This window comes from Mustelus asterias, chromosome 3 (assembly GCF_964213995.1).
Source record: "Mustelus asterias chromosome 3, sMusAst1.hap1.1, whole genome shotgun sequence".
NCBI classification, from domain to species: domain Eukaryota; kingdom Metazoa; phylum Chordata; class Chondrichthyes; order Carcharhiniformes; family Triakidae; genus Mustelus; species Mustelus asterias.
In genome coordinates, this window is record NC_135803.1 from 122238041 (window position 1) to 122264945 (window position 26905).

General features: G+C 40.0%; 1 protein-coding gene across 1 annotated transcript in view; it reads right to left on the reverse strand.

The window, feature by feature from the left end:
• atxn7 (ataxin 7) overlaps positions 1-26905 on the reverse strand; it is a 131254-nt gene that overhangs the window by 4013 nt on the left and 100336 nt on the right. The window contains exons 4-10 of the mRNA XM_078209512.1: positions 12405-12645; positions 9848-10119; positions 7470-7552; positions 6588-6853; positions 4247-4442; positions 3258-3379; positions 38-1013 (exon numbers count right to left, since the gene is read on the reverse strand). Of these exons, the coding sequence (XP_078065638.1) occupies positions 38-1013; positions 3258-3379; positions 4247-4442; positions 6588-6853; positions 7470-7552; positions 9848-10119; positions 12405-12645 (2156 nt within the window). The remainder of the gene's footprint in view (positions 1-37; positions 1014-3257; positions 3380-4246; positions 4443-6587; positions 6854-7469; positions 7553-9847; positions 10120-12404; positions 12646-26905) is intronic.

Consider the following 26905-nt stretch of genomic DNA (forward strand, 5'->3'; position numbering starts at 1 on the left):
ACTGCAGTTCATGTTTTCATTTTTCAGTATTTCATACCTGATGAAGAAGAGTGTTGTTTGAAAGCCCTGGTGTTCCTGGGATCACATTGGGATGTTTTGAATGCACATTGTTTACCACAGGTGATTTGGCAATCTTGTTCGATTTGTTACCACTGTTTATGGTACTTGAACCCGGTGAGCTCTTCCGTTTTTTACCTTCCAGTTGGACATGTGGATGTGAAAAGCCACCATGTAAATTTGGAGTCTGCTCATTTGACTGATGAACAAATGGCCCTAGTGAAAGAGTGGAATCACTGCTGTTCACAACCACACTCATCCGCTTAATTGATTCGGCAGGGATCCCCATTTGAAGCCCCTTTCCTGATTGGTCATGCTTGAGGCCTAAAGAGTTCATCTTGTTCATACAATTTAGGCCAACATTGTGCGCGCTGCTATAAGACGATGAGGTGACAGGTGAGTAGTAAGAGGTCCCCAAGCTCCCAGAATTCGCACAATTTTTCTTCAGAGATTCTGTGGAATGAGTGGAAGAAGAATGCAGTGGCAGTGCAGAAATATTTTTTCTTTTCTTTCCAGAACTGCTGCTATTACTGTTGCTACTGGTGTTGCTATTACTATTACTGCTGGTAGATGATGGATCTTTAGGTTTAAAAGATTTGCTGGGTTTCACTTTTTGAGGTTTATTAAATATGGGTGAAGGAACTGAAGAAAGCCCAGAAGGCATCACAGAAGTTGAAGACACGTGTCTAGATTGCATACAATAAGCAGGGTCCATGACGCCCAAGGCAGCAGGGTGAGCATTTAGAGTAGTTGCATATGATAGCACAGATTTACTTTCAATGGGTGACATAAATGGAGAAGAAACCAACACTGGAGACGCCAATGATGAGGACAATGATGTAGAGGAGATAAAACCTGCAGCACTAACACTGTAATGTGACAGTGTTGAGTTTGTGCCAGTGCTATGTGGGTTTGACTGTGCTGATGTAGGGCTATCCACTGCAGGAGGAATTTTTCTGAAAGAAAAAAAAAGTTTTGCTCAGGTATTAATACTTTAACAAAGGGAATGCAACTTTTGATCATAAAAATATCTATTCAAAATTACTCGTTTATTTTACACACCACATTCCTCGTTTAAGACAAAACTACAGACTTTGAAAAACTATTAAATCTATAAATAACTATCCAGATATAATTTAAATTTAAGCTTCACATTTTTGTGTTGCTGAAAAAAGACATGCTGTCCATGTTTTTGTCTTGCACTCAATCAGGACTGATACACAAGAGTACCAACAGAAAAGTGAACAATAATTTATACTGAGTGAGAAGAGTGTGTACATTGTTGGGCAAATTGCCATGGAGAATGCACCAGGGAACAATTAACTGCTGAGCTTCTGTTTAAATTTACCAGGCAGATTGACTCTGGTCATGGCAATGCCAAGGGGAATGAACCGGGGATGGTTTCCCCCCCCTCCAAGCTTTTTTCCAGCTGAAAAAGGTGCAGTGCACAAACATGCTCTGCAAAGGGCTGGGCCCTGTACGTTAATATATGTAACTTCTAGCACGCAAAAGTGAGCCACACTGTGGGCCTGACTGATTATTAAATTGGCTGTCTGTGTAATTCTTTGCACAATTAGGATTGTTAAGCAAGTGTTATCGAATTATGGAATAACATTGAAGGTTGCACACTTTGTTTTGTGTTTTGCAACCATGGACTGGTTAGGTATGGTCAATATTTTGTCTATTGTGAACAAACGAAGGGATGTGCTAACCATATCCACCCAGCTCTTGACTTCAAAACAAGTGTGGCTTACTCGCGTGTGCTAGAAGCTACATATATTCACACACATAATCCTGTCCTTTGCAGTCAGAAGGAACATTTCCATACATCGTGCCTTTTTCGATTCAACAAAAGCTTGGGAGACAGCCATTCCCTGGTTCATTCCTCATGGCAATCCCTTGACCAGTCAACCTGCCTGGTTTGAATTTAAACTAAAGTTTGACAGTTAACTGTTCCTTGGTACATTCTCCATACAATGCCTCTATCAGAGTCCAACTGCCAGTCAATCAACACTCCTTTCTCGTGCTGTACAATTGGTATTCTTGCACATATGTCCCAGTGAGTTTCAGAACAAAAAGCTTTTAACATCTCTCTTTACAGCAGTACTACCAAATAGTATCTTCACATTTTTATTGTATTTTAAAGAGTTCATCATTAAATTCTTTGATTAACCAAGCTGTAGTTTAATTTAACTTTACATTTTCAGAGTTCTTAACCTGAATGAATTTCAAAGTCAGTTTCACACCCTCCCTACATTTGTACTATCTAATCTCCTCCAGCTTCATAACCTTCTGCGATAACAGTGCTCATTTAATTCTGGCCTCTTGAACATAGCTGAGATGGCTCTGTGTTCAGTGCCAAGGCCTAAGGTCTGGAACTCCCTCCCTGTACCTCCACCTCACTCCCCTTGTTTAAGGGAAGCCTTACAAGCTACTTTTGACCAAGCTTTAGGCCACTTAACTGAATATCTTCTAATGTGTTTCAAAGACGTATCTTGTTTTACAATGCTCCTGTGAAGTACTTTGGGGTGCTTTATTATGTTAAAGGTGCTTTATAAATACAAGTTGTTGAAAGATCTTCCACCCTCAGCAATACCATTACTCAGCCCCTCCACCAGAAGATGGATTTAGTCAGGAGTAGGTTTATTCCTCATTTTTTTTGGATAGATTTTCCATTTAGGATCATTTGTGGCAGTGAATCAATAGCAGTGTTTAAGTAATGACTAAATATTTTAAAATTTAAAGTGCCAGTCTTTGCTCGGTAGTAGTACTCTTCCCCTTTTCCTTCCTGTCAGAAAGTTGGGAGTTCCAAGTCTCACTGCAAAGACTCATTCACATTACTGATGCTGATACTCAAGTGTATTACTGGAGTGCACTGACTGTTGGAGGTTCAACTTTTAGCCGAGATATTAAATCAAGGCCCCATCTGCCTTCTCAGGTGAACCTGAAAGATCCCAGGGTATATAAGAAAAAGTGCTGGGGAGTTTTCTTTCTGGTGGCCCAAGCAACATTTATCCTTGAATCAACACAAGGCAATAAAATTTTGATCATTATCGGAGTCCTAATTTTGGACCTTGCTACGCACAAATTGCCCACCCTGTTGCCCAACGTTGACTACAAACTGTGAAGTGTTTTGTGATGCCCTGAGCTCATGAAGGGCTTCATTGGCGCAAGTTCTTAACTACCTGTTTTATACTTACTTCCACATCTGTGAATTAAGATGCTTTTCAACCATAGAGCTAAGTGCACATCGAAAGCGGTCCCATCGCCTGTCAAAGACAAAGCAGCCTCGGCCAACTTGCCGGCTTCCAAAGGTGCAAAGCTAATTTAAAACAAAAATGTAGAGGAAAATTCTCAAAGAAACGCAAGAATTGGAAATAATTTATATGGTTGATTATGTATAATACAATTGTAATGACAACAGTCACAAATAACAAAAATACGATACTTGTGCTTAATATATGTCCTGTATCTGAACTAAGAGTTTCTGCTTTGGGTGCATTCAGTGATTTGGGTAGAAATTAAGCCTAAGGCGGCACTAGTTTTGAGAAGTATCTTCTTTCTCCATAGTTTCAACTCAAACGCATCTGCCTATCACCAAACATTAAATTTACCATCAGCACAATCAGCCAGTGTTTTAAAAGTTTTTTTTTAAAAAAGGCTTGCAAAATATTTTGCTTCATACAGCTGAACATGAATTTAACTGCAATAACTTATCACAAAAAAGCATCTTTAATCAGTGTCAATTTTCCCAATTTAAATGACTGAAAATGGCTTAAAATAAAATAACAATGTTAGTTATACTGGGTTACATTCCTAGTATCTTGGTAAATATACAAAAAACAATTTAAATTAAAAAAGTTTCAAAACAAAAGCTTAAAGCTGTGAAAGCCTGCAAATGGACCTGTATTTAACAGGAGCTCCCAATAATGATGAATTCATCCTGGTTGCATGGCCAGTTTTGTAAGTGGGCAAGCAATGTTTTTTAAACCAGCAATTTAATTTTGCAGCAGTTACAGCAAAGGCGGGAGAATTATGCCGAAAATACCAGCAGAACCAAGCAGAAACAATAGCTATCACTGAGGGATGCTAAGTAGATTCCACAATGTTTGTTAAAAAAAAAAACTACCTGCACAGTTAACACATCAGAGCAAACTTATGAGCTTCATTAACAATTTGTTGAACTTACAGCTGCTGGTCGAGGGTGATGTCCAGAATAATGACAGTCTAGTTTTTCTGCAGATTCCTCTTTCTCATCACATTCTCCCTCATCACTAGACAACCTGGATGCTGAATCTGGTCCTACTACTGAGGGGTGAGATTCGTATACCGCTGCAGCGTCAGTAATGTTATTGCCGCTGTGCTGTAATGTACAACTGGCAGGTCTGGGAAAAAAAAAAATCAATGAATGATCATTGTTGAAATCATGGTTCCTCTCCAATATGCCACAAGCACTTTTGTGAGTAGTAGAATGAATGGCATTGAAACATATCAGTTTGAGAGGGTTGCATTCATTGAATTCAATGCCTTTCCAATTACATGCCTCAAATCTATCTGTGCCAACTACTATACTGTAATTGGGGTGTTAGTTGTGTTCATGCATTAATGGCGAAAGAGAAACTACCACTAAACTGGACGTTTAGCAAAATTAAAATGTCAAAATGATCCTGTGTTTGAAGAGCAGGACTTGCAGAAATCAGCAAGATTCCTAGAATGAGAACAACAGATAATTCTGTTCTGAGGTCTTAATTCCACACCACTGTACACCTCTTTCCAGCAGATGTATAATCAAAATGGTACACATTAAAGAAAAGTAATCAAATTGGATGTTGGAAAAATGAAATATTCAGTTAATGTCAATTTAATTTAGTGACACAAGATGTTTCACATTGGGAAAATATTTACCCCCGTTCTAGTGTCAAGTGTAAGATTCTCAAATTAAATTTTTATGCAGTTTTTGGTTCAGCGGTACCTGAATTTATGCTGTGCAACATCCCTCCCTCTCCCATTATTATGTAGCTCCCTTTAATTGGGAAAACACAACAGATAACTTTCAAAGTAGAGACACTTGTCACTGAAGTTCCAGAGCATCCATATACATGTAGTATTTCAATTTAATATTTGTGTCTTATAACCAAAAGTGTCCAACAATACACTTACTGTAACACAAAATTATGATCACTACCTATATACTTGAGACAAAAATGTTCTTTGAAAATAGGCAATAAAGATGCCTATTATTTCACTTGCACAACAATTTTCATAAAGTCATGAGGCATTCATATAAAGTGAAACTGGAGGGAACATAATGAATCATTAAACATTTCATACTGAATTCTGTTAACAATGATGAATGTGTTGCAATCCTTGAATTGATAAGGATTTTGAATGTGTCTGAAGAATCAGGTGACAGAAATGCAGGTGGTTATCAACTAGAGTTTCAAGATTCAAGCAATTCTCAAGATAGAAGTCCATTCCATAGAATCCTACAGTGCAGAAGGAGGGCATTCTGCCCACCGAGTCTACACCGACCACAATCCCACCCAGGCCTTATCCCCATGACCCCATGTATTTACCCTAGCTAGCCCCCCTGACATATAAGGGGCAATTTAGCATGGCCAATTCACCTAACTCGCACATCTTTGGACTGTGGGAGGAAACGCATGCAGACATAGGGAGAATGTGCAAACTCCACACAGGTAGTGCACAAACCTGGAAAACTTCAGAAACAAGTTAATTATTAACATATTTTTAAAAATGCATAATAGGGAACTATAAAACTCATTACAGATTGAAAACTATAGAAAGATTCAGAAATAAAAAGCTCCATGCTGGAACAACCAACCATATATTAGCACATTTTAATAGTCTGAAAATGTAAATAATTGGTACTATTCTTCACAATACCCCACTGTGACTGGCAAAGAATAAAATTTCAACAGTGCAAGATCCAAATTTCAAGTTTCTACTTCTATCTTCCATCACAAAAACACTGATTTAGTTGCATGCTACACTTCTGTGCTGTACACCATCCACATTAGGAGTGCCAGCTTTAGTTGGAGGTTTCATTACATGAAAACCACACCTCACCCAAATAACCCTTTACCTAATCTCTAACCCTGTCTCTGATAACTTTTATTCGTTAATCATAAATGTTTGTAACAACAGTTTAAACATTTATCCAACCGTTTTCAATGCTCAATTTTTCTCCCAGATTACTCACGACAAGGAAGAGATTAATCTTTAACTCCAGTATAGTTGGAAACCCAGATTCTACACACCCAGCTACACTCACGTAGCTACAAATTTGAATGGCATGCAGCACTGATATCAAATGACTGGAATTCAGTTATACATTAGTCACACTGTCCCAGAATGACCACTTTTTTGTTTGCTCCATGTAAACATTTAGGCACCAATAACGTCATGCAATTGTCACAAAAAGCGTTCATTAGTTTTGTCCACACATGCTGCACAACATTTTTTCTTTATTTAAAAAGGCCACATTCAAATTAAAAAGTCACCTTTACCTTGGAAGACTTGAATTGTGAAGTTTGGTTTTGCCAGACACCGTCTGTTTTACATCCGATGCAATATTTCCATGGGAATTCTGATGCAATTCCTGGGAAGCCTTAGATGGTGAGGGATGTGATTCCCTGAGAAGGGGTGCCTGGTGATGATGCTCAGAGATTCGATGAGATTCTTTTTCCCTGGGTTTGTTTTTGTGCTCAGCCAACAAAAGGTCAAAATGTTTCCTACGACCTGGTACTGCTCTTCGTTGGCTCAAGGAATGTGTCTGCATGTTTACAAGAACACATAAATACAGGCATTACAAAAATATTTGCCCAACACTTCCTTCAAGTATAACATTACATAGCCCTTAAATGTGTTTATCAAAGCATTTTTGCAAATATTGAACGCTTAATGACATTTTCATAAATTGTTTGTGTTTTTGTACATAAAGCATTGCTATTAGAGAATGAGCTGACAAATTTCAAATAAGCCACTAAATGTGCAAAACCAAACTGAAAAGCAACCCCTTCGCTGTGTACAAACAATACCAAACATCTTTCACATGATTTACTTTTGGAATTGTTTTCCCCTCAGGATTTCAATACAATTTATCCACTACATATTTTAGGGTAGCAGAAGGAAAGAAAGTTGCTGGAGTAGAAGATTGAAATCCTCATTCAGCCTCTCTCTCGTTTTGTTTGCAGTACCAACCAGGCTTCAGCTGCTATTTTATAAAATCAAATAACACCTTGCACAAAACTTCAACAAAATCAACTCAATTCTTTGCCACTAATTAATCAATTTCAGAAAATCTAATTATGTTCTCACAATAGTGACCATACAAGTCAAACCGCCACGAATCCTTAGCAAGAAAACAGCTCAAGTCAATAGTAACCTACCTTGCATGTCAAAGATCTTGTACATGGTTTCTTGGTTTCAGGATCGACAACACCACAGTGTCTATTTGGGTCAAACTCCCGTTCTATCATAAAATGGAAAATGTTACATGTGCATTACAGTATACACTGTTGTCTAGCTAACGGAGAACCATTGTTTACAAAATATCCAGTACCAAAACCTGCGGCCAATCTAACATTCTAAGCTTAATTTTCCCACAAATATTTTGCTGATCAGTGGAACCTTTGTGATGCATCTCATGCTGCCCGAAATTGCAAATGGTTCCTTCTCCTCGGACACTGTCCCCTTCATAAAGTTGGCGAATGGAAATGTGGCAAGTGCAGTATTGCATGGGCAGTACAGGAAAAGTTTTCATCATTTAGTCTGACATTGGGCAGAACACATTTCAGATTTGACAGGATGTGACATTTGCTTATAACAGTGACTGGTGATCATTAGCCAGAAAGCAAATCTAGTGCAAAACCTGACAACTTTGATAGAGGCTAATTGTAACAATTGTATGTCAGCCTGATCAGACATAATTCAGCACATGCTGGGGATCAAACTTTCCTGAATAGTTCAGCAGTACAATGATTAGTTGGTTAGTGCACTGAGCTATCAGAGCTCACTACATATTTCTTTGATCTCTGTGAAAACATTTGGACATTTAGGGTCTATGATAAATTAAGTACCCAGTTAAAAAAAAACATGAAAGACTTGCACTTACATAGCTTGTGCATTCTACACACTTCCAACCTTGTAAAAATTTCAATTAAGAAGCTGTCTGAATTTCAAGAATCCAAAAAATTTGGTATTTTCCAGGATAGTCCAAGTTGCTAATACAAAGTAGTGTATGTATCCAATCGATAGAAAAGGTGTATGCTCATCAATATTCTACTTTAGAAAAATGCTGGGTTATATTTTATATATAGATATATAAAATTATAATTTTTAAAAATCAGCAAAGCAAGACTGAATTTCTTGTGTTATGTAGACACAACGGGTGAATGATCTGCCTTGCCAACTTTGCAACATGAAACCGAGAGAAGTGTCTATTCCCTATCCAAGAGCAAGCACGAGACCAGTTTCCAGGCATTTTGCAGTTTCTAATGCTACTCTTGATCCTTCCGAAACACGTAGAAGTGTGTTTTGGGTTAAACTACTTGCAGAATTTTCCTTCTTCTCCAGAAACATCAGCCCTCCACTCTGCACTCCCTTAAAATCAGAATTACCCAGAGTATCTCAGGGATACAATCCTAGGAAATCATCTGATTTACTTAAGATTCTTGTTTTATAGCTTTTAAAATAGTTATACCCTTCATTCTGATTTCCTCGTAAGTCATATTTCCTTTCGTACGATATTTAAACCATTCAACTAGGCTTCTTACCTACCAAACTTTAGAGACCCCATTGTGAGTCTATGATGTTAAAGTCATACAACCCTTGTCCTTTTAGAACTTTTAATGCATGACCTAGACCCAGCTAGATTTGAGTGATCTTAGTGTTGGTACCTCTACTAACCTAATCGACAGTTATCCCAGACGCCGTGCAAAAAAATGATTCAAATAGCCATTTTTGAGTACTTCACTAAACCAAAAGAAAAATTTACATTGTCGGATCCCTCAGGCATGAAATGAATTAATATTCTGCCTTTCCTACATTAAACCCACTTACATTTTATGTACTTAAATCACATTCTCTAGACTGTGATAATTGAGGTGGTAATTTGCCCCCTTGTCACACTGGGTTCTTTTCTAGAGGTTTGTTGTATAGTTGCAATGCTGCTTCCATGTTGCTCCATGTTTATTTTCCAAAAGTCTCTGCCAACTTCTACAGTGGCAAATTCATGTTAAAAGTAATTAGTGATTCAAAACATATTCACCCATATCATTAGAAACTAGGAACAGGAGGAGGCCATTCAGCCCTTCAAGCCTGCTCCACCATTCATGATGATCATCCAACTGAATAGCCTGATCCTGCCTTCCCCGCATATCGTTTGATGTCCTCTTGCCTTCAAAAGGGAAGCTATACCATTGCTAACCTATATTTCACACACATCTGCTCTGCATAATTAGTGCTAATAAGTGTAAAGCACTGAGCCATAAGAGTTGCTTCCCTGAGAAGAGAATACATTTACTTTACCCACAATATCTTCAAAAAAGTTATGGTATTTCCAGATAATGATTTTTTTCTGCTTTATAAACACATTTAAATAAAACAGTGCATTAGAAAAAAGTGATAGGATTGAGATTTTAAGTCCTAACCGTCCTCTGCAACTTCTCATCCAGTATTCAGTGAATGAGATTTTTATAGCATAGTTACTGATCTGACAAACAGTTATGGCAGTTTCACTGTGCCATAAGTCTATTTTAGGACTCACCTGACAGTCGCTTATGAGAAGAGGACTTCTTGATATTTTTAGCATCTTCAAGTTTCTTTTCTGAGGATGAAGGAGTTGACAGAAGATTTTTACCATTGGGTATCTGTCCAGAGGAGGGCAGGGGTGCCTTTGGTATTGTAGGACAATTAAGGCCAGTTTTTACTGAAGCATTCACAGTGGTGGAATTAACAGGAACTGGCATCATTTTCAATGACGTGCCATCAATCTTCACATTGGGATGCATCTTCTCTGTTTTAACCACTGAAGTCATGCTGCAGAATATGATGAATTTTTTTTAATGGAATACACTGCACATTTTGAACTTCAATTTAAGACAAGAAGTATAAGATAACCAGCTCCTCTACTAATTATTTCTGTTCAGAATTTAAATTATATAGATCCTAACTAGAACTCTCCTCATAAAAATGTCTACTTTAAAAATACTCACTGCTTGCTAACCTTGTAACCAAAGTCACTACTCCATAAACATTCAGCAACTAAGGGATGTGTTGTTCCAGCAAGGAAACAGCTTAGCCTAACAACTTTAAAAGATTTTTATCTAGCTAAAACAAATATTGACAATAATTTTACCTTTATATTTTTGGATAGGAATGTACAAATTACTTCCCCTTTAAACCACTTGCCACCCCAACCCTATCTACCTCCAGTGGTACCGTGGGCAATGGATCCTTTGCAACTAAGAGATTACAGTACATCTACATCCTTGCTATCAACATTGCTAACATGGTGAAGATTCCTCATCTGATTTTTTTCCTCCACTGGCAGTCAGTGTGTGTGTTGTTGTGGGTACAGCGTAGCAGAAGATGATGGAAAAAAAACTTGGGGAAACAAAACCTAGAATTAATACTTAACTGAAACTGAATATGAACAATCATTTTTGAAATCTAAATAATTACTGGAAATCCCTGTACAATACTAACCATGCACAAGTGGCTATAAAAACCAACAGGTGCTGAGCATAGATGACAAGATCAAATCAAATATGTAATCTTTTTATTCAGAGCCACAATCACAATGAATACCACTCATAAGAACACTTTAACACTGTATCACGCAGTGATAGATATGAAGATGTGCTCCTGATTAGTTTATGTTAAGGTTAGACTTCTCTTATGAAATGGTGGCGAGAAGCTGAGCACCCCAGTCACTAACACAGGTCCGAGCTAGGGATATAGAGAAGCACTGCTGGAGTGGGAAAATGCAATGTGTGATAAAATAGAGAAAAGGAAGGCTGAAGGGGGATGAAAAGGAAGGCAGAAAGACGTAGCATTTACTTTCCTTCTGTTCCATTTTGAAGTCTGCCTTTCTTTTTTTTTGCTCTCTCTCTTCCATCTCCTACTCCAACATACTTTTCTGTCTATTGTAGGGCCACTCATAAAAACATAAGTAGGGACCTCCCTGCCTCAAAATGAAAAACTGCAACTCCCTAAGAGTTCCTTAAGGCAAGCGCTGGGATAGCTCTATATCAGTAACATTCCCAGATTTTTTTATTAGTGGGAAGCAGAACACAGATGAAGCTGAACCCGTTTATGAGGCATGAAAAATGACTTTTTTTAAATATAAAGAACACAACATTTATAAAGATCATGCAATCTCTCTCGGAGAAGCTAATCTCTGGGAAAACAGAGAACATGGCATGGAGTACTTCCAGCAATGTTCCAAAATGTGAGTACTAACAAATTCAGCAGTGTGTCAGCAGAATTTTACAGAAAGAGATAATGTTGCAAATACACAATAGGTCAGTCAGCAATGGTAAATGGAGAAGACATAATACTTGGGATGTAACGTTTTATATTTCTAGCATTTTGCGTTTCCAGATTTCTACTTCTACCTTATTTAAAACTACATATCATCCAAGTTTACAGAAAGAAACACTTCGCAAATTATGATGCTAATTGTTTGAAAGATTGAGATTTAAGTGTGAAAATTTTAATTTTCATGAACTAAACAAATAAAACCTCAAATATTTCAAAAGGTTTTTTTTAAAATTGCAGTGGCACTGTATGAAAAAGCTTATTTTAAGTGTTCTAAGCATCTAAATAAACTGTTGTAAACAATCTTTCAAATGAAAACTACCGCAATGTACCACTTAGTTTGCTCAATGCAACTAACTGGGGCCTGAACATATCCAAATGCTTGCACACTATTTTTCCTTTTCAGCGGGGGTGGGGGGAAGCAGATAGAAGAAATCAATTAAACACAGACATTCTGTATAGTAACAAATTATGATTGAACTTCAGGATGTTTCTGCACTGCTAACCCATTAGGATGTGAACAAAGATAAATCAGTTTGACAATCAAAGAACCAAAGCTGCTGAATGTTCAGGAAAGAGCCACAGTCACCTTACCGGATGAGGTAGTTCAAGGTTAATTTGGAAATGTTCATCCAAACTAACTATTTGCAAATCGTAGCTGTGCCAACAATTAAGTTAGAAGTTGTTGAGTTAAATTATCTGAAACTTGTCATGTTAAAAATGCAGGAGAAATATTTTATGAAACCAAAACACAGCAGCCAAAAAGAAAAGCATGCACTAACTTTTTATCATGGTGCATCTTGCCATGGTGAACCAGGTAAAGTGGTCTGCTCATACCACTGATGTGAAGCTTTTCTTTGGGGGATTTTTGTATCTTAGAGCTGGATGAAGCACAGTTTCCACCAGAAGAGCGACTGTTGGCACAATCACTACCACTTCTGTTTTTTGAGAACGTGGAAGGATAAGAGTACGTAGAAGATGGAGGAGTCACAGGTGGTTTACTTGATGTACCGTGTCTTCTTTCTGTATACAGAAAAAACAGTTTCGTTTCTAGCCAACAATGGAACAAAAACTAGATTTTTCTATATCCAAATTGCCATTGAAATATTAATCCCAAAATAAGGCTTGGGAAGTTTCATCAGCTACAATAATAAAGCTGGGAGATTTTTTAATGCTTTCCATGGCATAATGCAAGATATCAGAAGTCAAACATTATTAGTCATTAATGGTAAGTTGTACCCAGGGTCAAGTTAATGGTTCCTAATATTGTATAATTTTTAGGAATTCTAATTTTTGCATATAATGTATTCTCTAAATGCAAGATTTTTCCCTTTCTGCTTATCCAATTACAGAATGCACTTTCAAATAGTGCTAAGATTTAATTCCACTCCCTTCACAAACCAATACAAAAAATTAAATTTGACCCAGGTTCTATTCCGGCCTCGGGTCACTGTCTGTGTGCAGTGTGCACCTTCCCCCCATGACTGCGTGGGTTTCCTCAGGGTGCTCCAGTTTCCTCCCACAGTCTTCTGCACTTCAATGAATTCAAAGATGTGCAGGTTAGGTGGATTGGCCATGCTAAATTGCCCCTTAGTGTCAGGGGGACTAGCTAGGGCTAAAAGGGGTCACGAAAAATCATTGGCCAGCAGGATTAAGGAAAATCCCAAGGCTTTTTATACATATGTAAAGAGCAAGAGGGTAGCCAGGGAGAGGGTTGGCCCACTCAAGGACAGGGGAGGGAATCTATGCATGGAGCTAGAGGAAATGGGCGAGGTATTAAATGAGTACTTTGCTTCAATATTCACCCAAGAGAAGGACTTGGTGGATGATGAATCTGGGAAGGGGTGTGTAGATAGGTTGCGTCACGTTGAGATCAAAAAGGTGGTGGTATTGGACTTCAGTAAGGCCTTTGACAAGGTCCCTCATGGCAGACTGGTGCAGAAAGTGAAGTCGCATGGGATCAGAGGTGAGCTGGCAAGGTGGATACAGAACTGGCTCGGTCATAGAAAACAGAGGGTAGCAGTGGAAGGGTGTGTTTCTGTGTAACAAGTGGCATTCCTCAGGGATCAGTGCTGGGGCCTTTGCTGTTCGTAATATATAATATGTATATGAATGATTTGGAGGAAAATGTAACTGATTTGATTAGTTAGTTTGTGGATGACACAAAGGTTGGTGGATTTGCAGATAGCGATGAGGACCAGAGGATACAGCAGGATATAGATCGGTTGGAGGCTTGGGCAGAGAGATGGCAGATGGAGTTTAATCCGGACAAATGCGAGGCAATGCATTTTGGAAGGTCTAATACAGATAAAAAATATACAGTAAATGGCAGAATCCTTAGGAGTATTGATAGGCAGAGGGATCTGGGTGTACAGGTACACAGGTCACTAAAAGTGACAACGTAGGTGGAGAAGGTAGTCAAAAAGGCATATGGCAGGCATGCTTGCCTTCATCGGCCGGGGCATTGAGTTTAAAAATTGGCAAGTCATGTTGCAGCTTTATAGAACATTAGTTAGGCCGCACTTGGAATATAGTGTTCAATTCCAGTCGCCACACTATCAGAAGGATGTGGAGAATTTGGAGAGGGTACTGAAAAGATTTACCAGGATGTTGCCTGGTATGAAGGGTATTAGCTATGAGGAGAGGTTGGAGAAACTTGGGTTGTTCTCACTGGAACGAAGGAGGTTGAGGGGCGACCTGATAGAAGTCTACAAGGTTATGAGGGACATGGACAGAGTGGATAGTCATAAGCTTTTTCCCAGGGTGGAAGAGTCAATTACTCAGGGGCATAGGTTTAAGGTGTGAGGGGCAAGGTTTAAAGGAGATGTATGAGGCAAGTTTTTTTCTTTTACACAGAGGGTGATGGGTGCCTGGAACTCACTGCCAGGGGAGGTGGCGGAAGCAGATACGATAGTGAGTTTTAAGGGACGTCCTGACAAATACATGAATAGGATGGGAATAGAGGGGTATGGTCCCCGGAAGGGTAGGGGGTTTTAGTTCAGTCAGGCAGCATGGTCGGTACAGGCCTGGAGGGCCTGTTCCTGTGTTCTAAATGCATGGGGTTACGGGGATAGCGCCTGGGTGGGATTGTGGTCGGTGCAGATTCGATGGGCCGAATGGCCTCCTTCTGCACTGTAGGATTCAATGAATTAAATTAATTCTATAAAATTAGTGAAATAAGGCCTTTCTTGAAGTTACCGAGAGACCTCAGGATTTAAAACTGGCCAGACCATTGCAAGAGGGATGCTTTTACTTTGAGATTTTGTTGATAATCCAAACTTCCGTGACAGAGTTGGCAACACCAAAAGGTGACTTGCATCAAGTACTCCAAAAGATAGCAAGTGCCAGGTCCACTGTTCAGTTTCAGGCACGCAAGGTGAGTTTCTAATCACTTATGGGTGGACCTTCAGCAGTCATTAGAAAAAGGTTCAGCAAGCAGAAATTTTTGAAATGCAAATCAACAATCACATATGCTCAAGCTTAGTTTATTCACTCTGTGGAATCTGTGCCACAAAAAAAAACTAAAGTTTCCATTTCACCAGGTACACTTGGCATTAAAACACAGGTTCTTGAAGCAATTTGTAACATCAGCATAAGACTTGACAGGTTTATATTATCAGCAGTGTGAATTCAAGAGCCAAAGCATCTTTAATTATTAAATATTTGAGCTGATGATATTTCTGCTCCAGATGATGTTTAGTTACAATTGTTGGGGAAATATCTGTGATGTTGGTATCTGCCCTCAGTATGATGTATCAGGAGCTGACAGGTAGTAAATATCTGCTACAGATGTGTGAATGGTCGACTGTTTCAACGCTCACTCCCTCGAAAACTGAAAACTTAAATTATTCAAGTATCCGTTCAAATTTTCTTGGGTTTTGATTTTGAAAATAATAAGAATGCAGAACTAAAACAGTGTCTAAATTTCTCTCTCCTTTTCATCTCCCTTCCAACAGCAGCTTTCCTATTTCGAATGCAGGAAAATGATCATTCACAATTCTGCTAACATCACTCTTCACCAATTAAGTGGGAAGTAGTTAATCCACTAACTCCCCTTTTTAAGAGGAAGCACCTTTGCCTCTGCTCATGGCTGCTCTGGTAGCATGGCCAAATTTAGGAATTCTACGGAATCATAAATATTAAAACATTCCCTATAATTCATCATTGTGTAATAGCCGCGTGCCAAGTCACCTTAAATTCATAGCAGTTAGAATTTAAACGAAAGCTTAAATTTACATGTCACATTATCACATCTTAATTGCTTCAAAAAAATTTAAGTCATGAGTTACTCTGAACACAATTATTGAGGTCGTGCATTATGAACTGTAATCTTGACATGTACTTTTGATGGTGTCGCTTCAAGAAGCAACCATATATCCATGGGAAAACCCAATTTCTTTGCTCCGGTTCATACTTTGTGGAAAATTGTATTTAAAGCTGGATAACCCCCAAGCCATGACAGGCACAGTAATTCATTGCGGCATAACTGCCCTGTCTGCCACTTCACCCCTGACATCCCCCACACCCCCCCCCAAAAAAAGCTGCTGACAGTATATTTTAAAAGGCCAGCCTTTCACTCAGCTGTTCCAACACAAGCCGGTCAAATTTCAAAGTTCAGTTTCTTGACTGATCCTCTGGAATCTGTTTTGAAACTAGCTTTTCAGTCAGTCAGACAGACAGAATTTCAGAAATGGGTCCCAGTTCCAGAATGGAGCAGAGATTGGTGGAAGCATAAAAGAGATAGGGTTTAATATCTGAGGTTAAAGGTAAAATGGCAGTAGCGACCACACTAAAAAAAAATGAAAGGCATATTTTAATTTGTATATTACAGAAATAAAATGCCTGTGTTTAAAGTTAAAACAATGTTCTCTACCATCCTTTCTCCCCAAAGCATCAAATATTAACAATTTGCTTCCAGTGTATTGGTCAGTATCTGGTTATTATTCATCCTTTAATTTCAGCTGGTCATTTGACCGAGTCAAGCTCCATTTTCTCAGCTGATATCAATATGTAATCTTCCAACATGAATTGTCCAACAGTCATAAGGAGGAGCCTTCACTCCCGAACCAGGTGGCCAGATTTGGCAGAGGCTAAATCTGACACGCTACTGTCAATCTACTATGTACAGACTGAAGATCAAACCCCCAGGTGGTTTTCTGGCCTACATGCCTTAGTTATGTGTGCAGACACTTGAATCAGGAGAATCTTTGGTGTGATAGTAATTTAAAAGAAAAAAAAAAATCACTGCTGAAATTTTAACAGCCAGGAGAATACAAAATTTTCTGGAACTGCTAATAGACCAATGATTACAAATACCATTTTGTAAGATAGAAAGTATGCCACAAATACATTAAAATCTTTAATTTTCAGTTGTGAGAATGTATGCGAAAGAATATTGCATCATGTTACTCACTTTCATTTCTGGGATACTACAAACTTTTCATGGCTTTGTCATATACAAGTCAGCTCACATCAAATACATCTTAACTACTTCATCTGACTTAATTTTTAAAAAACTTAACAGAAGAACTAGAAGCAGGATTAGGTTATGCTGCCCGCTGAGCCTTCTCATTGGCTGATCTTCTAACTCAACTCCAACTTCCTACACTCGCCATATTCCTCTATCCCCTGAATATCCAAGAATCTATATTTTGAATATACTCAGCAGCTGACCATTCGTTGCTCTCTGTGGTAGTGAATTCCAAAGGATTCAGAATCCTTTGAGTGAAGAGATTTCTCCTCACCTCAAGTCCTAAGTAGCTGATTCCTTATATCGAAACTGTGATTCCAAATTCTAGACTCCCAAGGAAAATGATCCTCTCAATCAAGCCCCTTAAGTATTTTATGTTTCAAAGATATTGACTCTCCTACTTCTAGACTCTAGGGAATATAGGTCTAGTCTACACAATCGTGCCTCATAGGACAATCCTTCATCCCAAGAATCACTCTAGTAAATCTACATTGCACTTCCTTGAAGTATATCTTTCGTGGGCAAGGGGACCAAAACTGCACAGTACTCTCTCTACAAGGCCATAAACAACTGCAGTAAGACATTTTATTTTATTATAAAGGAATTGAAGTGTAACATACCATTTGCTTTCCATCTTGCTTCCAGTACATTAACTTTGTGATGTGTGCACAAGGACACCCAGGTTCCTCTCAGTACCAAAAGCTCTGTGCAGCACCACTTAAAATTTATTCTGGTTTTCTATTTTTCCTACCAAATTGCATAACTTCTCACATTATATTCCATCTATTGCATTCTTGTCTTAACCTGGTCTAAATCCATTTGCTACCTCCACAAGTATCCGAAAGAACTCCATTAGGATCTTCATTATTGGCCGAAAAGTGGCAAGTAACATTTGCGCCACAAAAGTGCAATGACCATGTCTAACAAGAGAATCTAACCATCACCCCTTTACATTTAATGGCACTAAGTGCGGCCGCATTTAGAGTATTGCGTACAGTTCTGGTCGCCGTATTATAGGAAAGATATGGAAGTGTTAGAAAGGGTGCAGAGGAGATTTACCAGGATGTTGCCTGGTATGGTGGGAAAATCGTATGAGGAAAGGCTGAGGGGCTTGAGGTTGTTTTTGTTAGAGAGAAGGTTAAGAGGTGACTTAATAGAGGCATACAAGATGATCAGAGGATTAGATAGGGTGGATAATGAGAGCCTTTTTCCTCGGATGGTGATGGCTAGCACGAGGGGACATAGCTTTAAATTGAGGGGTGAGAGATATAGGACAGATGTTAGAGGTAGGTTCTTCACTCAGAGTAGTAAGGGCGTGGAATGCCCTGCCTGCAGCAGTAGTGGACTCATCAACATTAAGAGCATTCAAATGGTTATTGGATAAACATATGGATGATATTGGAATAGTGTAGGTTAGATGGGCTTTAGATTGGTTTCACTGGTTGGCGCAACATCGAGGGCCGAAGGGCCTGTACTGCGCTGTAATGTTCTATGTTCTATTGCTGAATCCCACCCCATCACCATCCTGGGGGTTACCATTGATCAGAAACCGAACAGGAGTAGCTATATACAGTAAAAACCCACCGCTCACAGGGGTCATTGCGAACCTTTGCGAACAGTAAAGTAACAGACTGGTCAAATCTCTGAGCTCAATGTTGTACAAGGAGAACCCACTTCAGACTCATCCACTCTTAACATCCAAGACATGTACTGGATTTTATTTGAGACCATCCGCATTTCGGAAAAATATGAATCTCCTCAAAAACTAGCAGACAAAGCAAATGCGTGAACAAGAAAGTCACAAAAGGCAGGAGTTTACTGCAAGTGCTGTTGATACAAGAGCAGGCCAGTTCCTCGGAATTCTGCAGCATGTAACTCATTTCCCGATTCCCCAAAGCTCGACAAGGCACAAATCAGGAGTGTGATGGAATACCCTCCAATTGCTGGGACGAGTGCAGCTGCAATAACACTCAAGAAGCGTGACACCATCCAGGACAAAGCAGCCTATTTAATTGGTACCACATTCAACACTTTCAAAATTCACTCCATCCATAGCAGCAATGTGTACCATCTACAAGATGCACTGCAGGAACTCAACAAGCCTCCTTCAACAGCATCTTCCAAATGTGCGACCTCTACTACATAGAAGGACTGAGGCAGCAGACACATAGGAACACCAACACCGTCAAGTTCCCCTGAAGCCACTCACCGTCACTTATGCAGGCAATAAATGCTGGGCTAGCAAGCGACACCTGCAACCCATTTTTTTTGTCAAAAAAATCATAGAAACGCATGATTCAGAGAAAAGGTCATTCGGTTGACTATATCTTGCCAGCTGACCAGTCATCCAGTCTATTCCATTTTCCAGCTCTTGGTCCATATAGGATAGTCTAATTAAACAAAGTACTTTTTTAAAAATGCAATGAGAGTTTCTGCCTCTACCACCGTTTCAGGCAGCAAGTTCTAAACCCACCATTTAGGTGAAAGGATTTCTCAACACCCCTCTATTCCTTCTACCACTAATTTCAAATCTATGCACCCTGGTTATAGAACCCTCTAATGAAAATAAATCCTTTTTATCCATTCCATCTGCAACCTAATTGTATAAACCTCTCCCCTGCCCCAAGTCTCCTCTTTTCCAAAGAAACAACCAACCCCAGCCTATTCAATCTTTTCACAATCACAGCTATGTTTTTCTAGTCCTGGCAACATCCTCTTAAATCTCTGTACTGTCCAATGCAATTACATCCTTTCCTTGTGTCTTCTTCACCACAAGTATTTCTTGCATCTTCTTTACCACCTTATCTCCCTGTCCTGCTTACTTTCCCACCTGTGCATGAGTAGCAAACTTGTATATATTACTCTGTTTCCTTTTTGATTTGATTTGTCGCGTGTATTAGTATACAGTGAAAAGTATTGTTTCTTGCTCACTATACAGGCAAAGCAGACCGTTCGTAGAGAGGACAGAGTGCAGAATGTACTGTTACAGTCATAGCAAGGGTGTAGAGAAAGATCAACTTAATGACAGGTAGGTCCATTCAAAAGTTTGATGGCAGCAGGGAAGAAGCTGTTCCCGAGTCGGTTGTTATGCGTTCTGTCTTTTTCCCGATAGAAGAAGGTGGAAGAGAGAATGTCCGGGGTGCGTGAGGTCCTTAATTATGTTCGCTGCTTTTCCGAGGCAGGGGGAAGTATACACAATGGATAGGAGATTGGTTTGAGGGATGGACTGGGCTTCGTTCATGACCCTTTGTAGTTTCTTGCGTTCTTGGACAGAGCAGTAGTCATACCAAGCTGTGATACAACCAGAAAGAATGCTTTCAATGGTGCATTTGTAGAAGTTGGTGAGAGTCGTAGCGGACATGCCAAATTTCCTCTGACATAGATTGGAAATAGCTGAAGCCCAAGCACTGATTCTTACTCTGCTCCGCTAGTTACAACCTGCCAAACTGAAAATCTTGTCAATGGCACTCAGTTTCCCAATCATCAAAATCCAGAGAAAGAATCACCAATGACAAGAATTATTTTCAAAATCAGATCAGCCTCAGAGCTGGGCAGAGGATGTATACTCTTGCGATGCCAGGTCAAAATCTAGCCAACATCCTCCACTGCCACTCTACCTCACTTGTAACTTAAAAGGTGATGCACAAGTTCTCTTCATTTTGAATGACTAATAGCAAGATCCTCAAAGTAATTCATGTCAATGCTATTGTGCTTCAAGGAGAGCTTCAGAGCGTCTTTGCAGCGTTTACTTTGGAAAGTGCTGCCAAAAATGCCTTGGTGACCTTCGGTAGTGTATCGTGTAGATGATACACACTGCTGCCACAGTGCACTGATGGTGGTGGAGTGGATGGTGTGCAAAACAAGTGGGCCGCTTTGTCCTGGATGGTGTTGAGCTTCTCAGGTATTGGAACTGCACTCATCCAAGAAAGTGGAGGATATTCCAACACACTCCTGACTTGTGCCTTGTAGATGGTGGACAGGTTTTGGCAAGTCGGGGGAGGACTACTGTCTGCAGAATTCCCAGCCTCTGACCTGCTGTTGTCACAGTATTTAAATGATAAGTCCAGTTCACTTTCTGGTTAAACGCAACTCCCAGGATGTCGATGGGGGGGACTCAGCAATGGTAATGTTGGAGATGGGCATTGTCTGGCATTTGTATGGCATGAATGTTATTTGCCACTTATCAGCCCAAGTCTGAATACAGTCCTGGTATTGCTACTTTTGGACATGGATTGCTTCAGGATCTGAAGAGTCGCGAATGGTACTGAACATTGTGTATTATCATAGAGTCAGGAGGTTTACAGCATGGAAACAGGCCCTTCGGCCCAACTTGTCCATGCCGCCCCTTTCTTTAACACCTAAGCTAGTCCCAATTGCCCGCATTTGGCCCATATCCCTCGATAGCCATCTTACCCGATGTAACTGTCTAAACGCTTTTTAAAAGGCAAAATTGTACCCACCTCTACTACCATCTCTGGCAGCTCATTCCAGATACTCATTACCGTGTGAAAAAAATTGCCCCTCTGGACCCTTTTGTATCTCTCCCCTCTCACCTTAAACCTATGCCATCTAGTTTTAGACTCCCCTACCTTTGGGAAAATATATTGACTATCTAGCTGATCTGTGCCCCTCATTATTTTATAGATCTCCAAGATCACCCAAGGCCAAACATTCTACACTCCAGAGAAAAAGTCCCAGTCTACCCAGCCTCTCCTTATAACTAAAACCATCAAGTCCTGATAGCATCCTAGTAAATATTTTCTGCACTCTTTCTAGTTTATTAATATCCTTTCTATAATAGGGTGACCAGAACTGTACACGACATTCTAAGTGTGGCCTTACTGTGTAAGGCCAGTGTAAACTGCAACATTCCCACTTCTGGCCTTACAAAAGGAACCTCATTGATGAAACAGTTTAAGATTGTTGGACCTAGGACACTACACTGAGGAACTCCTGCAGTGATGTCCTGGCACTGAGATGATTGACCTCCAATAATCAAAACCATCCTACTTTGTACCAGATGACTAACAAGGAGAGTTTTTCCCAATTCCCAGTTTTGCTGGAGCTCCTTTATGCCACACCCGATCAAACGCTGCCTTGATGTCCACGGTAATCACTCTCTCAGCACCTCTAGAGTTCAGCTCTTCTGCCCTTGCTTGGACTATGACTGTAATGAGATCAGGAGCCGAGTGGCCCTGGCAGAACCCAAACCAAACATCAGTGAGCAGGCTATTGCCAAGTGCTGTGTGATAATGCTAATGATGACACGTTCTATCACTTTGCTGATGAACAATAGTGATTAATGGAGTGGCAAATATCTGTTCCAGATGTCTCTCTCTTCTTTTGTGGACAGGACATATCTGGATAATTTGCCACATTGCCCGGTGGAGGCCAGTGTTGCAGCTGTACTGGAACAGTCTGGCCAGTTGCACGGCTAGTTCTTGAGCAAAAGTCTTTAATGTTATGTGGGGAAAATGTTATTTTTAAAAATATTTTTAGAGTCTGCTGTGCTATTCCAGGAAGCAGGTTTGTGTGTGCACGTGTGAGAGTGACTGATTTAATTAAACTAAACAGTGTCTGCAGAGTTGAAAACAGCAAAGAGGCAAGGTGTGAAAAGTAGGCACTTGAAGTAGATAGGGCCAAGGTTGGATGTGCTTTATAGGGAAATAAGACATGGGTTGCAATTTGTATTAGGTGATAGGCAAGCGTTTGGATTTCAGTTGTTAACTTTCAAAGGGAAGTTTTACAAGTTGGGAAAGGTCATAAGTAAACTTGGGAAAGATTAAGTTTTTTTATTTGACCCAAGGGTGAGGGCAATAGAGAAGATAAAATATTTTTATATTTTGAAGAACGTTAAGTTCAAGAGGATGTTGCAAACAACGATTTTAAAGATGAACGAAGAAAAAAATATACTTAGAGAGCTGTGTTGGAGGGAGTGAACACAGTAAGAAGTCTCACAACACCAGGTTAAAGTCCAATAGGTTTATTTGGTAGCAAAAACCACTAGCTTTCGGAGCGCTGCCCCTTCGTCGGGTAAGTGGGAGTTCTGTTCACAAACAGGGCATATAAAGACACAAACTCAATTTACAAAATAATGATTGGAATGCGAGTCTTTACAAGTCGAGTCTTAAAGATACAGACAATGTGAGTGGAGAGAGCGTTAAGCACAGGTTAAAGAGATGTGAATTGTCTCCAGACAGGACAGTTAGTGAGATTTTGCAAGCCCAGGCAAGTCGTGGGGGTTACAGATAGTGTGACATGAACCCAAGATCCCAGTTGAGGCCAAAATAGATCTATGACAAAGTACAGTGAGCTGTTTGCACCAACCCAGAAGAGGGTCTGTGGTTTTCAAAAAGGGTTTTGTTATAAAGCTTTCTGGAATTCTCCACAGCACATTGAGAGGGAGAGAGAAATTCTGTGACACATCTTCCCTATAGCAACAATGGGTGCCTTGTGGCAATGTTACTGGAGTTTTTATAGGTTAAGTATCGACATATTTGCCTAAAGGAGTGTGATTTGAGAGTCTAACCAATTAGAAATCTTTTGGGGGTAAATGTTATGCAAGACTAATTTTAACTGTGTATATGTAATCTTGTGTGTTCAAGTTTTCTTTTGTTAATAAATATTTTAATTTACCATATAAAATCTCTAAAGTGTCAATGGAATGTGTCACTGAGCACACATCATCTCTTAGCAAAATACAAATCGAAGATTGTTGCAATAACTTACCAAGTTTTCCATTGGGATTTGGTTAGCACAGCAAATTGTCACCTGCTAGATTATGACGATTGCCAGACTGTTGTCAGGGCCTATAGCATTTGCAGTACCCAAAGCCTTCAGCTGTTACTTAATATCTTGTATAGTGCACCAAATTAGCTTAAGAGTGGCATCTGTGATGCTGGCGATCTCAGGAGGAGGCAGAGATAGATCATCCATTCAGTACTTATGACTGAAAATGGTTGTAAATGCGCCAGCTTGCAACAATATGCTGGATTTCCTCAGAGTGGGTATGTGGTACTTCTTCCTTCAGGGAGTTGTGTAATTGTCCACCACCATTCACGATCGGATGTGGCAGGACTGCAGAATCTGATGCGTAGGTTGTGGAATTGCTTAGCTCTGTATATTGTTTGCTGCTTATGCTGTTTGACACGCAAGCACTCCTGGGTTGTATCTTCACCAGGTTAGTACCTCATTTTTAGGTGTATCTGGTGCTGCACCTGACATGCCCTCTTGGCGATAGACATTGAAATCCCTCGCCTAGGGTATGTTCCACCCTTGCCACCCTCAATGCAGCCTTTAAGTGTTGTTCAACATGGAGTACCAATTGCCCTGTTTGGTCTGATATTATCAATTTAATGGGGTCCAGGGATGCCGAGGATTCCCAGAGCAACTCCCTCCTGACTATATACCACTCTGCCGCCAACTTAGGGTATGTCCTGTCCCACTGACAGGACAAACCCACCTAACGTTTTTTTTAAAGGTTTATTTATTAGTGTCACAAGTAAACTTATATTAACACTGCAGTGAAGTTACTGTGAAAATCCCCTAGTTGCCACACTCTGGCAACTGTTCGGGTACACAACGAGAATTTAGTATGGCCAATGCACCTAACCAGCACATCTTTTGGACTGTGGAAGGAAACCGGAGCATCCGGAGGAAACCCATGCAGACATGGGGAGAACGTGCAGACCTACACAGACATTGCCCTGCCGGGAATCGAACCCAGGTCCCTGGCGCTGTGAGGCAGCAGTGCTAACCACTGTGCCAACCATAGACAGTAATGATGGCATCTGAGACATTGCCTGCAAGGTATGATTCTGTGAATATAACTATACCATGCTGTTGCTTAGTAGTCTGTGGAATAGCTCATCCAATTTTGGAACAAGCCCACAGATGTTAGTAAGGAGGACTTTGCAGCGTTGAGGGGACTGGATTGTTCCTGCTCGTTTCCCGTGCCTAGGTCAATACAGAGTCACCCATCACATTTTATTCCTCTTACACTTTGTAGAGGTTTGACACAGCCAGGCCCTGTCAGAGGGCATTTCTGCACATTGCTGTAGGCCTGGAATCAAAGAACAGCAGCTTTCCTTCCCTAAAGAACATGCGTGAACCAGATAGATTTTTACAACAATGTCTTCATGTTCAACAGTGGCTTTATGTTCACCATCAGGCTAGCTGTAATTCCAGCTTTATTAATTGAATTTAAATTCCACAGCCGCCGTGGTGGGATTTAAATCTCGGTCCCCAGAGCATTAGCCTGAGCTTCTGGATTATTGGTTCAGTGACATTACCACTACACTGTTGGTTCCCCTTTAATTTACAGTAAATGAGAGTCTTAAAGAGCGTATGCAAAGTTGAAAGAAAATCTTAAAATCACAATAAAATTAACCCGAGGACACCATTTTAAAGCTTCAAATATAACTCTGAACAATCAAATCAAAACTAAGGGAAACAAAACATTGCACCAAGGACTGCAGACTCAAATTGGAATTGCATGCACGAAGAACATAAAAATACTATATTCAACACACTTCTGTATTCCCAAAGTTGACCAGTTGCATTTGTGGCATATATATTATTATGCTATGGTGTAAATTCTTCAAAAAACTGCTCATGTATCTGTAGTAGGTGCTACTACTCAACCTCATCTTAAAATAAAATACTAACAACTGTTCAGTGTTTCACCTAATTCTCTCTTCCTCCAATGTTTCCAATTTTACTGGAAAAATTGTAATTCCAGCATAATCGAAAATTTTAAAAGCAGCTCCCCACCCCACCCTCCCAATAGGTTAGAAAGATTTTGCTTCGTAGTCCTTTAAATTCCAGTTCGCAATCTTACTTAAAATGTACAAAAGAATCTCCAACGTACATTTGCTGAAATTTTTGCTTTAAATTGTGAAGACTGACCAGATCAATTTTGTCTATTTCTCCTACCATTAAAACCAGAAAGAACTTTAGAATGACGAGTAACCCTGCAACCTAAAACATTTCTCAAACCATAAAGCACTGCAGACAGAAGGATGGAGAGGCAAAACTCGGTCAGGATCAATGGGATTCGTCTTCTGGATCACAAAATATCTAGCACCCTGAATGCACATTCATTCTGTTTAATTTTAAACATCTTCAGAACACTGACTTACCACAATGTGGATAGCCTTTGCTTGATCCCTTACTGCTCCCCTTCCATTCCCCATGCTACTTCATTTTTCTCTTGCATTCAATCACGTTATTACTTGTGCTTAGCAATCCGCATCCTCAGTCTATTCTTTACCTGATCTTGCTTTGCCCATGGAGATGAAGAACAGAAGGTTAAGTTTCCAATGACAGAAAGTACTTTGAATACAAAAGGTGGAGTATAACAAAGATTCATCTACTTTGTGAACATATGAAAAGCTAAAAATGGACCTTCTGCAACAGATCATAGATCATAGATACCCTACAATGTAGAAAGTGGCCATTCGGCCCATCGAGTCTACACCGACCACAAGCCCACCCAGGCCCAACCCCCATATCCCTACATATTTACCCGCTAATCCCTCTAACCTACCCATCTCAAGACATTAAGGGGCAATTTTAGCACGGCCAATCAACCTAACCTGCACATCTTTGGACTCTGGGAGGAAACCGGAGCACCCGGAGGAAACCCACGCAGACACGAGGAGAATGTGCAAACTCCACACAGACGGTGACCCAAGCCGGGAATCGAACCCAGGTCCCTGGAGCTGTGAAGCAGCAGTGCTAACCACTGTGCTACCGTGCCGCCCTTTCCACAAAATAGCCCTATTAGGTTTCCAGCACGGGATTCCAATAGTA